This window comes from Solanum dulcamara, chromosome 4 (genome assembly GCF_947179165.1).
Source record: "Solanum dulcamara chromosome 4, daSolDulc1.2, whole genome shotgun sequence".
Taxonomy (NCBI): Eukaryota; Viridiplantae; Streptophyta; class Magnoliopsida; order Solanales; family Solanaceae; genus Solanum; species Solanum dulcamara.
This window is the reverse complement of record NC_077240.1, coordinates 21,105,768-21,119,931: the sequence shown is the minus strand read 5'-3', so window position 1 is coordinate 21,119,931 and position 14,164 is coordinate 21,105,768. Positions and strand designations below refer to the sequence as shown.

Below are 14,164 nucleotides of genomic sequence, written 5' to 3'. Positions count from 1 at the left end.
ATCTTTCTCTCTCCTAATGAAATGACATGTCACATTATTCCTTCTTTTAACAATTTGTTTTTTTAACTCTTTTAAACTATCCATAGTTTATAAACAAATAAAATTTTATTAAGATTCATATTGTTAAAAAAAGAAATTTTATTTTTATTAAAATGTCATATCATATTTTTTAACTCTATTTACTTTTAATAAATTTACTTTTATTTATTTATTATATTAAAAATAAAATTGTATTTGTATTTATCTATTTTATCATATCAAGAGAATGACAAAAATGAATGTTATTTTTAATATAATTAATAAATAAAAGTAAACGGAGTTAAAAAATATGATATGACATTTTAATAACAATAAAATTCTTTTTTTTAACAATATGGAAAAGTAATAAAGTTTTTTTAGTTATAAAATATAGATGATTTAAAATAGTTTTAAAAAGGAATAATTTGACATATCATCTTATTAGAAGAGAGAAAAATATCTTGATTATTTAAAGTATTTTGGAAAAAATATAAATAGTTGGGTGATATTGTAATCTTTAAAGAAATAAAAGTGATATTTCTAAACAATTTTACAAACATGAGTGATTGTTTGGGGATTACTCTATTATGTATGAGGTTATTTTGTCTTGCGATAAGAGTTACCCTGCCAAATTTGTTTAGTTTAAAATTGTATGCATATTACTTTTGAAAGAGTTGGTTGATATTACTTTGGATAGTTGGTAGATCCATTTGGAGTCATATTATAGGATTAACCTAAGATGTGCCTTTAGGAATTTCGAGCCTATTGAAATAGATAAATGAAATTTATGGATAGTTTTAACTTTTAACTAAGTACTATTTTATATAGATTTAATAAAGAATGAATAGAATTAATTTTGTTTATAGTCAAGTCAATTATATTTTAAAATGTGAGTGAATGAATACTTATATCACGACTTATTTTGATGAAAAACATATTTTATAAACTTTATACGCATTATTATTAGAAAATTTTTAATAAGAATTAGACTAATCCTTCAAGCACTCCAACTTGAGCCTTCCACTTGTAGACATGGGGAAGCAAACGTCTTTTATATTATATGTAAAAAAATTGTAAAATCCATCAACCTTAATGGTGGGATCATTGTAATTTTGTAAGTCTATTTGGAGACATCCAATAAAATTAAAATAATATAAAAGAATTATTAACATGATCCTGGCTTAAGAATGGCTCACACTAATCCAAAAGAAATTGAAGTGGGGCCGGGGGGGTGGAGTGGAATTATAGTTTTGTAGACTTTCGGTGAAGTTTTGTAATTGACTGAAGACAAAAATCCTTATTAAAATTTTCTAATTTTTAAGTTTAGAGATTCTAATACATGTTTTCTATTTTAGCTAATTTCAAGATTCGGCAGTTAAAGGAAGCCCCACGTCCACGAGTTGATTCGAACCTCTAAATTATATTATTTATATATAATTAAAATAATTATATATATATATATATTATAAATATTGAATCATCTTCAATAAATTCTATGCCTATTTTTTAAAATTATTTTAATTAAAATTCTAGCTCGCCGCTTCCCATATCAATCGACAAGCAGAGCCACGACTCAAGAAAAATGCACAAAAAGTCCCAATTGCTTAATATCTTCCTAAAAGGACAAACAAAATTCTGAGAATGTCAGTCAGTGGTGGAAAATGAGAAAAAAAAAAGATTATCTTTTTTTTTATTGCTTTCAGTTTTTGTGAAGAAGCATACGTGAAAGGAAGGTGGCTTTTTCAATAAGCGGTGGCAGTGAAGGAAGAAGAAAACAAACAATAGGGGTTTTCCCATTCTCTTTTGGTGCGTCTAGATCACGCTTACATAAACCAGTAACTGTTTCTACTTTTTTGGATTGGTTTGTATTGCAAGAAAGTATATTTCTTTTTGCTCTTGATTCTTGTGGATCCAACATTAGTTTCTCTTTTCTTCTTCTACATAGCTTCAGCCCAAAAACCCAGGGTATAATTTTACATTTTTCTTCTTCAATTTCGTGAAAATTTATTCCTTTTTTTGTTTTTTAATTATATATACTATATATGATTATATGGGAAGTTGATTGTGTATTGTTTCCTTTTGTTTTTAGGGGTGATTATGATGAACATGTAAAGAGTTTAACTTTCTGGGTTTTGGTTGCAGAGTATGGTAATTTTTTTCTTAGTGAGATGGGTTTACTAGTAGGGGTGATTTCTTGATCCCAAGTGTTATCGATAAAGATTATGCTTTGGGGTAATCTAGTTCATTTTTTATGCATCAAATCATGACTAGTATTAGAGGATATTGTAAGCAGCTGGTTAATTGACTTCAAGAGTGTTCCTTAAGGGAGTACAGCTAGTCATTCATACTTATAAGCAATGCTAAGCATAGTATTTATTTAGTCATAATTGCGCTTATCATGATGGAAGGAAAGGAGAAAAGCTATGATAAAATGTATGATGCAGTTTTCAAAACGTCAACATCACTTAATAAACAGTTGGGATATCTTGTAATTAAATCAGAGTCTATTTAAATACTTGTCATTGTTTATCAAGTTTAGAGTTAAGTATTTCCTCAAAACATTACTGTAAGTATGAATTCACTATCTGATACTCTTCTCTTGCTGAGACTTGGATCCAACGTACTTGTGTCTCCATCATGCATCTATGGTGGTTCAGTTATTTGAACTCTTCACTTGTTGTGTGATTTTAGTTTATTGGTTATGCTATATTTGGTGTATATACTGTGTATTGTGCAACCATCATCTAACCTTGAACAAGATGTGTTTAGCCGCACTATTTCTGTAAGATTGCAAGATGTAAATCTTTTGTTAGCACACGGGGTGAGAATGTTGAATCTACTGTGTATCCACTCATTAATTCTTTTGTTGGTTTTGTTGTGTGGTTCAATTTTCTCACTGAGTATTGTGTGTGGTTAAGTAACTGTAATTTTGCATCTGAAGCCTCATCTGTTAGATTGCAGCTTTCCCAATCATCAAAGCACCGCCAAAACTTCTATAGCACCATGGTTAATCTTATTGAGGATGATGAATCATTGAGAAAACACCTTGGAAGGTGTTCAGTGTTTTATTACGGTGTTGGGCACATGCTCAACGACATAACTTCAGCCTGCTGGTTCACTTATCTCTTAGTCTTTCTAACAGACATTGGATTATCCCCAAGGTTCGTTACTCATTTTCTTGCTGTCAGGTACTCTGATGAGCATGGGTCTTTCAATTATCTATTTAGCATTAAGGTAAAAAGGAATAGAAATCCCTTCCTGGCTTCTGCATCTTAAAATTAACATGTACCTCTTTTACCGTATTGTAATGTAGCTTGTCTGCTGATAGCAATCTAACATATGGCCACCTTTTTCGCTCTTTTCGAGTTAATGCTTATCACAATTATATGTACTTTAGAGTGTGTTGTGTGAATGTTATGAGTTCAGTGGAGTGTACTAGGATCTTAGCTTCTAGTTAGTCAAGTAGAAAGACTGGTTTCATTTTTTGGATACAACCATAAGGTATATCTGTTGTCTAGACTGGGGATGCAACACTCTGGATGGGCATATGAAAATTGAACTGAGCACTGCCCTGTCATGCTGTTGTTAGCATGTCGCATCTAACTAGCGCTGTGTGGATTTTATAATGACAATTGAATTTTTTCCATCCTACTGGTTGGTAATGCAATCTAGACTTAAAGGGCTCGCTGCCGCACTCTCAATTCTAATAGTGGAATTTCATCCTTGATTCACCCCATTCATGTTGGCCACTACTGCACTCTCCCCAATTTGTCAAGCATGTGACTTCTACACTCAAGCTCTCTCACGTTTCATTACCTCCCCCCCACTCTCGCCACACTCCCCTCCCCCTCCCCTCTTCCAAATAAACTCAAAAGAAAAGGGTATATACTATAGAGAATACCGTAGTTTGTGAAGCAGCTAATTGTGTATTCATGTATACGATGTCTGTTTCTCAGTGATGCTGCAGTTGTAATGCTCTCAGGTCAAGTTGCAGATGGATTGACCACTGTATTTGCTGGGGAACTGGTATCTCTCAAGAACATAACTACTACCTAAATTTGGTCCTTATATCACTTCCTTTTTCAAACTTTACACTTGCTATGACACATGTATTGCTCAAAGTCTTTGAGTATAAACTTATCTCTACAAACTTAAAGTCAAATATCACAATTTTTTTTTAACTTTGATTACGTACTGAGTTTAAAGCATCTATTGTATTTCCCCGGAAAATGGATGAGAGGAATTAAGAAAAACATGTTAAGATATTTTAATGTCACTTCCTAAGAGAAATCATGAAATCATTGCTAGATGACAACATGCTCTACCATTTTCACCATTTCTCATCTAAACATATGCTTTCCGTTATAAAATGTATGGTTTTTCTTGTATGAGTATTCCAAATGTATTGTTTATGCAGTTATTTTCTTAATAATATATTGGTTTGTTAAATGCAATAAGTAACTTTTGACATGAGAGCAGCACATAGTCTTTCAAGAGTGATAACAACTACGCCTCTATCCCAAGATAGTAGCGCATACATTTATTTTTTGACATTATTATTGATCTTCTAACTAATATTTGTTGTTTTACATGATAGATAGACAGATTCGGGCGTTTTAAAGTATGGCATCTTGCAGGATCTCTCTTGGTTGCTGTCTCATTTTCTTCGGTGTTTGGCGGTTGCTTGCCTTGCAAACTTATTGGTTCCGATTCGGCCATCCTGCAAACTATTGGTTACGGCGTGTTCGCTGCAATCTTCAATGTGGGATGGGCTGCTACTCAAGTATCGCACATGTAATGTCTGCTCTTATCTATCTTCTTGTGCTAAATATTACAAGACTGTATCAGGCATTCTAATGACTTGTCATTTGCATATTTACTCCTGAAAACCTTCTGATGGCAGGATTTACATATTAGTCCACTATTTGGAGGAAGTAAATGATCTTAATCCTCCATCAATCCTTTATATAAAAAACACCAGCTAGTTGATGTCCTCCTTCTCCTCCTTAAGTTATAAGCAATAAGAATGGCAATCCATGTAACTTTCCACCCCCAAAAAGTTATCTTTTTCCATGTTCATCAAAAAGAAAACACTCCTCTCCTGTTGCTGCAGTAAACTATATGACTGGATAGTAATCTTTCTTTGAGAATGACAGGAGTAAAGTACTTTACAATACAGAGGATATGTTCACATGGTACGTGTACTCTTGGACTCAATGTGAGTTATCCAAGGGATTGTTAGGTCACTTGGGCCAAAGCACACAATGTGTACCATGGACTTGGACTGTGATACTCTATTCCCTGATTTCATTACAATAGCTTCCTGATTGCTGTGGATACTAAGTGTATAGAGCTGGTGAATATAGCTTGCTCTAGATTCCTCTCACGATACCAGTGCTTATTCCCTGATTAAAGCTTTTTCCCCTCCCTATTTTGTGAACTCAATATTTTGGGAAAATATTTGGCAGTCTATTTATAGTTTCCTCTCAAAATTCAAATAGCAGTGCCATAAAGACAACATCTGTTCATTCTTTAATACCAAACTTGTATTCCATATCTATTTCCTTTGATACTCCGCTGCCACTCCCTTCTTCCACTCAAATGTCTGCAAGACCACACACATTCTTCCAACTGAACTATATTGAGGACCCTTGTGTCCCTAACCCCGAGGCCACCATCTTTAATTCAGAAATTATCACTCTCCTGCACACCAGCTAGAGTGGTCATCACTTTTGCTCATTGAAGCTATGTAGGATCCAGATAATTATCATGCAGTACCACCTTTAGACGTAATTGCTCGACTAACATGCTAAATTTTTCTCAAATTTATAGAGCGCGGGTAAATAACTAAATTGTAATAACTTGAGAAGGACAACTTTAAATCTTCTAGCACATGAACCCCCTATGAAATTTTTCCAAGCACAATCCCAACATTAGCTGACAGTTCTTTGGAGTTTTTTAACAAGATACATGCTCGCTGTAGGTCAATGGTGAACTGCATTACACTGAACCCGACGAGCAGAGTAGTTTTAGCTAGTTGCCGCAATGCTTTTACAATGGTTGGTAATCTCCTCCATGACTTCATGCAAATTTCCTTATACATGTGAGCAGTCATTGACTTTTGGTTTGTTCTCCATTTGTTTGAACGTGATGAATTTGAAGGTTGCAAACCTTAGCTTATACGCAGTTGCTTTTGTCGTGTTCAATGTTGTTGGAGCAGGGACACCTGCTGCTGTTGAGAATCAGGTGTGTGACTTTTCAGTCACTCTATTTATTCTAATACTTTCTATTGGCTGTGTTCTCATTACTTTTTGAATGATCAGTATCGTTGGATTGCATATATATCAATTTTCATTGGAAGCTGCTTCGTCATTGTTTTTGCTATCGGAACCAGAGAGCCAAGGTATGCACTCTCTATGTTTGAGATTCGCATTGGCTGCATTATTTGCTCAGACTGAACTTTTATGAAAATGCAATTGGTTGCTATTATTTGATTGCTTGGATGAATTGGAGATAAAATCACTTTGGGGTCGTTTGGTAGGGTGTATAAGAATAGTGTTGAATATGGTGTATTGGTAATGCTTGTATTAGTTATGCTGAGATTATTTCTTATGTGGTGTTTGGTTTGATGTATTAAAAATAACATGCATTGCATAGTTTCTTAAAAAATAATCCCCTCCACAAATATGGTGGAAAGAATTTGGAAAAGGTTTTGAGGGGCAATTGTGTCTTTAATCATTCTAATGCATGCATTAAAACCCTTTGCTTTACTGATCCCATGGATTTCCATGTATTAGTTGTACATACCTTAATACCAAATAGGTTGAAAAAGTGTACCAAACAAGATACTAGTAATACACAAAGCTAATACATGCATTATTTTTTCTAATGCATTCTACCAAATGACCCCTTTGTTTGAGAGTTTTGATGGAGCTAACCACTAACCAGCTTAGGCATTCCTCAAAGTTGTTCAGCTTTTCATTCTCCATTACAATATAGCTTCATTTGTGTAAAACCAGAAAAGAAAAATCCATCCTGAAGAATAAGTTGGGTTACATAGAAAAAAAATAAGAACTATGATAACTTCGAAATGGGAGATTGCTTTCAAGTTCCATGAGCTGTCAGTTTAAGGGGGTAGTTCTTGATAATTATCTGCTTAGATCTTAACTCTAATTTCGCCCTTTCTTGGGCAGGTTGAAACTAGAAGCTCATGGCAAAGGTTATGTTAGAATTTCTTGGATGTATTGGTTTAAGAAGACTTTATATCACCAGGTTGCTCTTGTTTACTTGCTTACCAGACTTGTGACTAATGTCTCCCAGGTGAGTATTATTTCTTTTGAATTTATCTCTTTTCAATAGACATTACAATGATGGCATGGATTTCATTTAGATCATTTTTCTTGAGCATTCACTTGGTTTATAACCGGTAGAGTTCATGTAATTGTTTGCATTGCAGGCATTTCTTGCTTTCTATGTGATCAATGACCTGCAGATGAGTCTATCTTCAAAAGCTTTGGTATCTTTCTGAGCATTGTTTCCATTAAAAAGAAAGACCTTTTATTTGAAGAGAAGGGCAAGGCAAGAAATAGAATACTAACTCTTGTTCTTGTGCTTAATTGACGTGGATAGGTCCCTGCAATCATCTTTGTCTGCAGCTTCGTTGTATCCGTCCTGCTACAGGTCCATATAGAACAGAACTTTTTCATTAGTTCTATCTCTGAAGTTTCCAGAGCCTCTATTTTTGTTTGCCTGTTCTGTATCCCTGATAGTTGTATTATATGCAGGAGATTAAGTGGACAAGCCAGCGATTGAAGGGCTTTTATACTGCAGGAGGTCTCCTTTGGGTAATTTGTGGCATAGGAATACTCCTGCTTCCAAGAAACATGAACGCATTTATGTATATCTTGTCGATATTCATTGGCATAGCAAATGCCTTGATAATGGTAGGGTTAATGTTCTATGAGCTTAGTTTGATATCAAGTCTTGAAACTTTATTTTAGCAATTTATCCTTTTACAGTGTATCTATTTTTTGCATTAAGCTTGTAAAGAACACAGATGGTGGGTGGGTGGTCAACCACTAGAGAGATGCTCCATGCAATGCCTTTATCAACTACTAGATGGTCAATACTTTCTATCAAAGCATGATACAAAACCATTTTGAAAGAGCTCAGGCTCTCATTAGGTGCAAAATTCATTTATGATAAATTTACGTGGACCAAATACTCCTTCAAGCATTGATTGACTCTCTCTGTGGTTAACCTAATTGTCACCTTTTATATGTGGATATAATTATCTCAGACAGGCAATTTTCCATTTATTTCTTAATGATATTCTTTTAACAGGGAACTCTATTATTGTGGTTTTTGCTTAATTTTGGCACTTATTTGAGTTCTATGATGTTCCTAACTAACAATGAATTTGTTTAACCGGAGAGTGGGCAATAATATTCTGAACTGTGGAAATTTGGTTCAGCTACATGCTTACATACATGTATATAGTTTCTATTATTCCATGAGGAAACCAGGCTCTTGATTGTGTCATGGACCGGAGGAAATTTTGAAGGAGTGTGATTTATGATACTCATTTCATGTAAAACATGCATTGTGATCCATTAAGTCTTCAATTACAATCTTCATGTGCACCTCTTTCCGATGTGATTTAACAGGTAACTGGAGTGGGCATGCAAAGTGTCTTGGTTGGCCGAGATCTAAATGGCTGTGCTTTTGTGTACGGATCATTGAGCTTTCTGGATAAAATGATATGTGGGGTAGCTTTGTTTATTCTCGAGTCATATCAGAGTAAGCATGCAGTTACATATCTCTCTGTTATCTAGGTCAATGCGCAGCTTCAATGCGAATTCATTCTAATTTTTCAACATCCATTGTTGAGCGTGTCTGGGAAAACTAGTGAATTAGCTCCACCTAAATTTCATCAATGCCTTTTTATCTGCCAAGAACTTTTTGCCTCACCCTCTTATTTTCGTCATCCCTTATAAACTTCTAGCAGAGATCTTTTTTACTTTACTATAGACCTGTTACCAGAAAGTTTCTGTTAAAATCTATGGTAATGTATGGAATTCATTTCCCTTTTCTTAATTAGATTATTTGTAGTTTCCTTTCATCGGACAACTCTTTGTTTACTTTGGCAATTGTGACCTTTTTATGCAGGATCCACTCCGGAACTGCACAACTGCAGTCCGAGTTGCCATTGCTTTTCCCTCAATCGGTATGCACTAGGTCTCGTTCCAGCGGTTTGTGCACTCCTTGGGGTGATAGTCACCTGCAGTATGGACCTCCAGACACCCATATTGGTGCCTCTGGAGGAACCTCTACTTGGTTAGACACCGAAAAGCTGATGATGTTATAATCAGTCATGTTAAAAGAAAGGGATTCAAGCCTTGCTGATAGATATGTTTATACAGATGAAATTTTTTCAGCAGACACCAGTTAGCTCAAAGATTATACAGAACATTAATTCCATTGGTAATCCGCTTAGCTTCTTTCCGAGCAATTTCAACCAATTTAGGATCCCTTTACAAATTATTTGTACATATTTGGATCTGTATTAGTACAATTATATGCAGAATTATAGTCATGAAATTAAATTGTCAAAAATGTACAGAGCTAGAAAGATGTTCTTGCTGTATAACTCTTGAAACATGATGGAATTAGTTTTTTTATTCTGGCTTTGTATTATGTGTTCACTCATGTGAAAAACTATTGAAGTGACGTGTAACCAGAAACTACTTGTAATAATATCTAGCAGATTGACTTTGCATGGAAAGAAAGTGACTGAACCCTGTTGTTTGCTTACAAATGGCACTAGACTTTTGGTCATATGTGCTCTTTTGAGGAACACTACAATTGGAAGAAGTGGTGTGTATATTAGAAAATTTTTATTATGCATCCTAATACTTTGTTTTCTCTTATAAAAAAGTGAATTCACATATTACACTTCGATATTTATTTTGTTGTAAGATAAAAGGAAATTTCAATCAATTAGGTGACTCACAAAATTATATAAAAAAAATGTGCCTTTTTGGATAGATCCCAAAAGCAAGTAAAATTATATGATAAGGATCGTTGATGGATAAGTGTAATAAAAAAAATAGAAATATTGAACTATATGATAAGGATCGTTGATGGATGAGTGTAATAAAAAAAATAGAAATATTGAATGGAGTGTTTTGTGGAGTTTGCTATTCAATTTTTTGTCTTTTTTTAAAAAAAAAATAATAATAATTGTGAAACTCCATCGGTATGATTTTTACTCATATTATGGATTTCAAATCTAGACAAAGAATATGATTATGGTAAATTAACAGCTTGCGTAAAATATGTCGATTTATAATGAATTCTCATAATACATAATCGTTGAGATGTGTTCACTTAGACACACGTTACACCAAGACTTATGTGATGAAATATGAGCAAAGGGGTTCTACCACATTACAGATGGATGCAAAATAAGAATTGGTGGATACTTTAAAAAATTAGAGAGTTGATCGAAGCTAATACATGGGGTTGGTTCCCTTCATGTGAAATCATATATAGAAAGCAAACAAATATAAAAGTATTTATCATAATATTAACAATAACTAAAATATATTTTAATTTTGGTGGACAAAATTAATTGATGTTTGTTGTTGATAGAAGATAGCAAATATCATGTGAAATTAATTGAGGTGCAATAAATTGTCTCGAACATCACAATTATAAAAGATAAAATAACAATAATAAATAATAATCTACACTCTCAAAAATATTATTCATAACTAGAAAAATGTGAGTGAAATGACGAGATACATGGATTCACCAATTTTTTTAGTATCTAAGCAAAAAATCTCAAGAATTGTTGTGACAAAGTAATGATGATGGTAATATCAATTATGGTTAAAGAGAAAACACTTCTAACCATAATAATATTTTTCTTATTTTTATGTTTGTTGAGCCAAAAAAGCTTTGTTAGCAAAATGCAAAATATAAAGAGTTTGTATATACAGTCATATTCATTACTTATTATTCTGTTATATATTTAAAAAATTGTTATTTTAGCTATTCTATAAAGATTGATACATGAAGAAAATAGTGATTTAATTATGATTATATCTAAATAAAGTCAATAATATTTGAAGAAGACAAAGAAGATGACTCTATATTTAGTAGCCGGTATCATAATGTTGATCTTGCCATCTTCAATGTAGGTTACGTTACAGATGGATTCACTAGATAACCTACAAATGTAAGATGATAATCTAATTAATACACATTTTAACTGTATTAAATACATCATATTTAGTTTACATTTGAGAAATAATTTTAGTTGTTTTTCGTTTCTTGCATGATTTGCATTCACTTTAATCATATTAAATGAATTGAGATCAACAATCAAAAGTGTTTATTATGTATAACTTTTATTAAGTAGATGTGCTTGATTAGAAAAATAATAAGTAAATATCCTACTTTACAACATAGTACAAGTTAATTGAAGTCATGTACAAGCTGAAGTCATGCCACTTATGTATTACGCCCAGAAATATTATATAGTATTTTTATATTAAATCTATGTAATCACTTTTTATTAATATATGTTAAAATACACGTGAAAATCCGTAACAATATAAGTAAAATGATCCAAATTTATCGAGAAGGTTGCTTAAAATTACATTCAACAACATTACTTTTTTTTAGTCAACTAATAATCACTTTAATGTTATGCTTATAATAGACAAAGTGCTTATTTAGGAGACTTAAAGTGTTTATGGAAAATAAATAAATATTCTTACTAGTAGAATGAGTTGTTTCCTGTAATATGAAGCTAAAGAAAGTAATTTTTTTTAATAATGAAACCAAAACTTGTTTATTTTTAGAATAAAAATACATTTGACAAGAATTTTTATACCACACATGTATAACTAAAGTCTAATAAATATACCTAATTTCTCTATTTTGTGATATTTTTAAAGATTTAATTAAAACAAATAAAAATCTTTAATTAAAGTTTGGTGTAGTAAGTATTTCTAGTCATTACAACAACAACAACAACAACAAACCCAGTATAGTCCCACCATATGGGGTCTGGGAAGGGTAGAGTGTACGCAGACCTAACCCCCATCTTAAAAGGTAGGGCGGCTGTTTTCGAAAGACCCTCGGCTTAAGAGAGAAGAACAAGGGAGGAGAAACAAGGAAAACAAGCCATAGGTCAGTAGAGCCAAGCATATAGAAAATAATATAAAAATATGAATAATGAGAGCGATAAAGTCAGGGTAGGAAAGATCGGGGATAAAGGAGCATTAACTACTATAGATAAAATAGGATACCCAAAGTACACTGGGTCAACTAATATAAGCAGTAATCCCATGCAAAAATCAAATGTTAATAAACAAATGAGTGCAACTACGACTACTATGGAGAAAAGATAGGCCACCTAGCCCACTATCTTAGTCTGAGTCCTCCACAGCCTCCTATCTAAGATCATGTCCTCGGTGAGCTGCAACTGTGCCATATCATGTCTAATCACCTCTTTCCAATACTTCTTCGGCCTCCCTTTGCCCCTCCTGAAACCGTCCATAGCCAACCTCTCGCACCTCCGCACTGGAGCATCTGTGTCTCTCTTCTTCACATGCCCAAACTATCTCAGTCTCGCTTCCCGCATCTTGTCCTCCACCGATGTCACTCCCACCTTGTCTCGGATATCTTCATTCCTAATTCTATCCATCCTAGTGTGCCCACACATCCACCGCAGCATTCGCATTTCCGCGACTTTCATCTTCTGAACATGAAATTTCTTGATTGGCCAACACTCCACCCCGTACAATAGAGTAGGTCTAACCACCACTTTGTAGAACTTACCTTTGAGTTTTAGTGGCACTTTCTTGTCACACAGCACTCTGGAGGCGAGCCTCCATTTCATCCACCCTGCACCGATACGGTGTGAAACATCGTCATCAATATCCCCATCTTCCTGTATAATAGACCCAAGGTACTTGAAGCTTCTTTTCTTTTGAATGGCCTGGGTCCCAAGCCTCACTTCCCCGTCAGCCTCACGTGGCAGGCCACTGAAACTGCACTCCAAGTATTCTGTCTTGGTCTTACTCAATTTAAATCCTTTAGACTCCAACGTCTGTCTCCAGCCCTCCAGCTTGTCGTTAACTCCGTTGTGAGTCTCGTCAATCAGGACTATGTCATCCGCGAACAACATACACCAAGGCACCTCACCTTGTATTAGTCTTGTCAATTGATCCATCACCAGGGCAAATAGAAACGGGCTAAGAGTCGATCCCTGGTGCAACCCCATCGTAACATGAAAGTGCTCCGAGTCCCCTTCTACCGTTCTTACCCTGGTCTTAGCTCCATCATATATGTCTTTAATCGCTCTAATGTACGCCCAGGTATACATTTCGCCTCCAAGCATCTCCATAGGACCTCTTTTGGAATTTTGTCATAGGCCTTTTCTAGGTCAATGAATATCATGTGTAAGTCCCTTTTTCGCACCCTATACTGTTCCACCAATCTCCTTACAATATGAATGGCTTTTGTAGTCGAGCGCCCCGGCATGAATCCAAACTGGTTCTCTGAAATAGACACACTACTCCTCACCCTCATTTCCATCACCCTTTCCCACACTTTCATAGTGTGACTTAGCAGTTTGATAACTCTATAGTTGGTGCAACTTTGAATGTCTCCCTTGTTCTTGTACACGGAAATGATTGTACTCCACCTCCATTCTTCCGGCATCTTCGATGTCCTAAAAATGACATTAAACAGCGCAGTCAGCCACTCCAATCCTACCCTACCTGCATTCTTCCAAAATTCCCCAGGGATCTCGTCAGGTCCGGTCGCTTTTCCCCTGCTCATCATACGAACAGCTCCCTTAACCTCCTCAACCTTTATTCTCCTACAATACCCAAAGTCGCGACGCCTATCCAAGTGCTCCAAGTCTCCCAACACAAAGTCTCTGTCCCCTCCTTCGTTCAAGAGTTCGTGAAAGTATGACTGCCATCTCTGTCTAATGCAGGATTCCTGTACCAATACTTGACCATCCTCGTCCTTGATGTACTTCACTTGATCCAAGTTGCGTGCCTTCCTCTCTCTCGCCTTGGCAAGCTTAAATAGCTTCTTATCCCCGCCTTTGTCCTCTAGTTCT

The 14,164-nt window shown here is 34.7% G+C and overlaps 1 protein-coding gene across 6 annotated transcripts; it reads left to right on the top strand.

Annotated features, from left to right (window-relative positions):
- Positions 1 to 1,542: 1,542 nt before the first annotated feature.
- LOC129886890 (uncharacterized) lies at positions 1,543 to 9,709 on the top strand. Of its 6 annotated transcripts, none has more exons than XM_055961776.1 (14): positions 1,834 to 1,983; positions 2,108 to 2,166; positions 2,980 to 3,179; positions 3,975 to 4,044; positions 4,616 to 4,812; positions 6,002 to 6,077; positions 6,181 to 6,264; positions 6,342 to 6,421; positions 7,212 to 7,338; positions 7,475 to 7,534; positions 7,648 to 7,698; positions 7,803 to 7,961; positions 8,685 to 8,817; positions 9,187 to 9,709. In XM_055961776.1, exons 2-14 carry the CDS (start codon positions 2,164 to 2,166, stop codon positions 9,357 to 9,359), a joined length of 1,413 nt encoding a protein of 470 aa, XP_055817751.1. In that variant the 5' UTR covers positions 1,834 to 1,983; positions 2,108 to 2,163; the 3' UTR covers positions 9,360 to 9,709. The 6 variants fall into 6 exon arrangements, with proteins under 6 accessions (XP_055817753.1, XP_055817752.1, XP_055817751.1 ...); XM_055961780.1 differs by having other exon boundaries at positions 1,835 to 1,983; positions 2,973 to 3,179; XM_055961778.1 differs by lacking the exons at positions 1,834 to 1,983; positions 2,108 to 2,166 and adding an exon at positions 1,543 to 1,824.
- Positions 9,710 to 14,164: the final 4,455 nt, after the last annotated feature.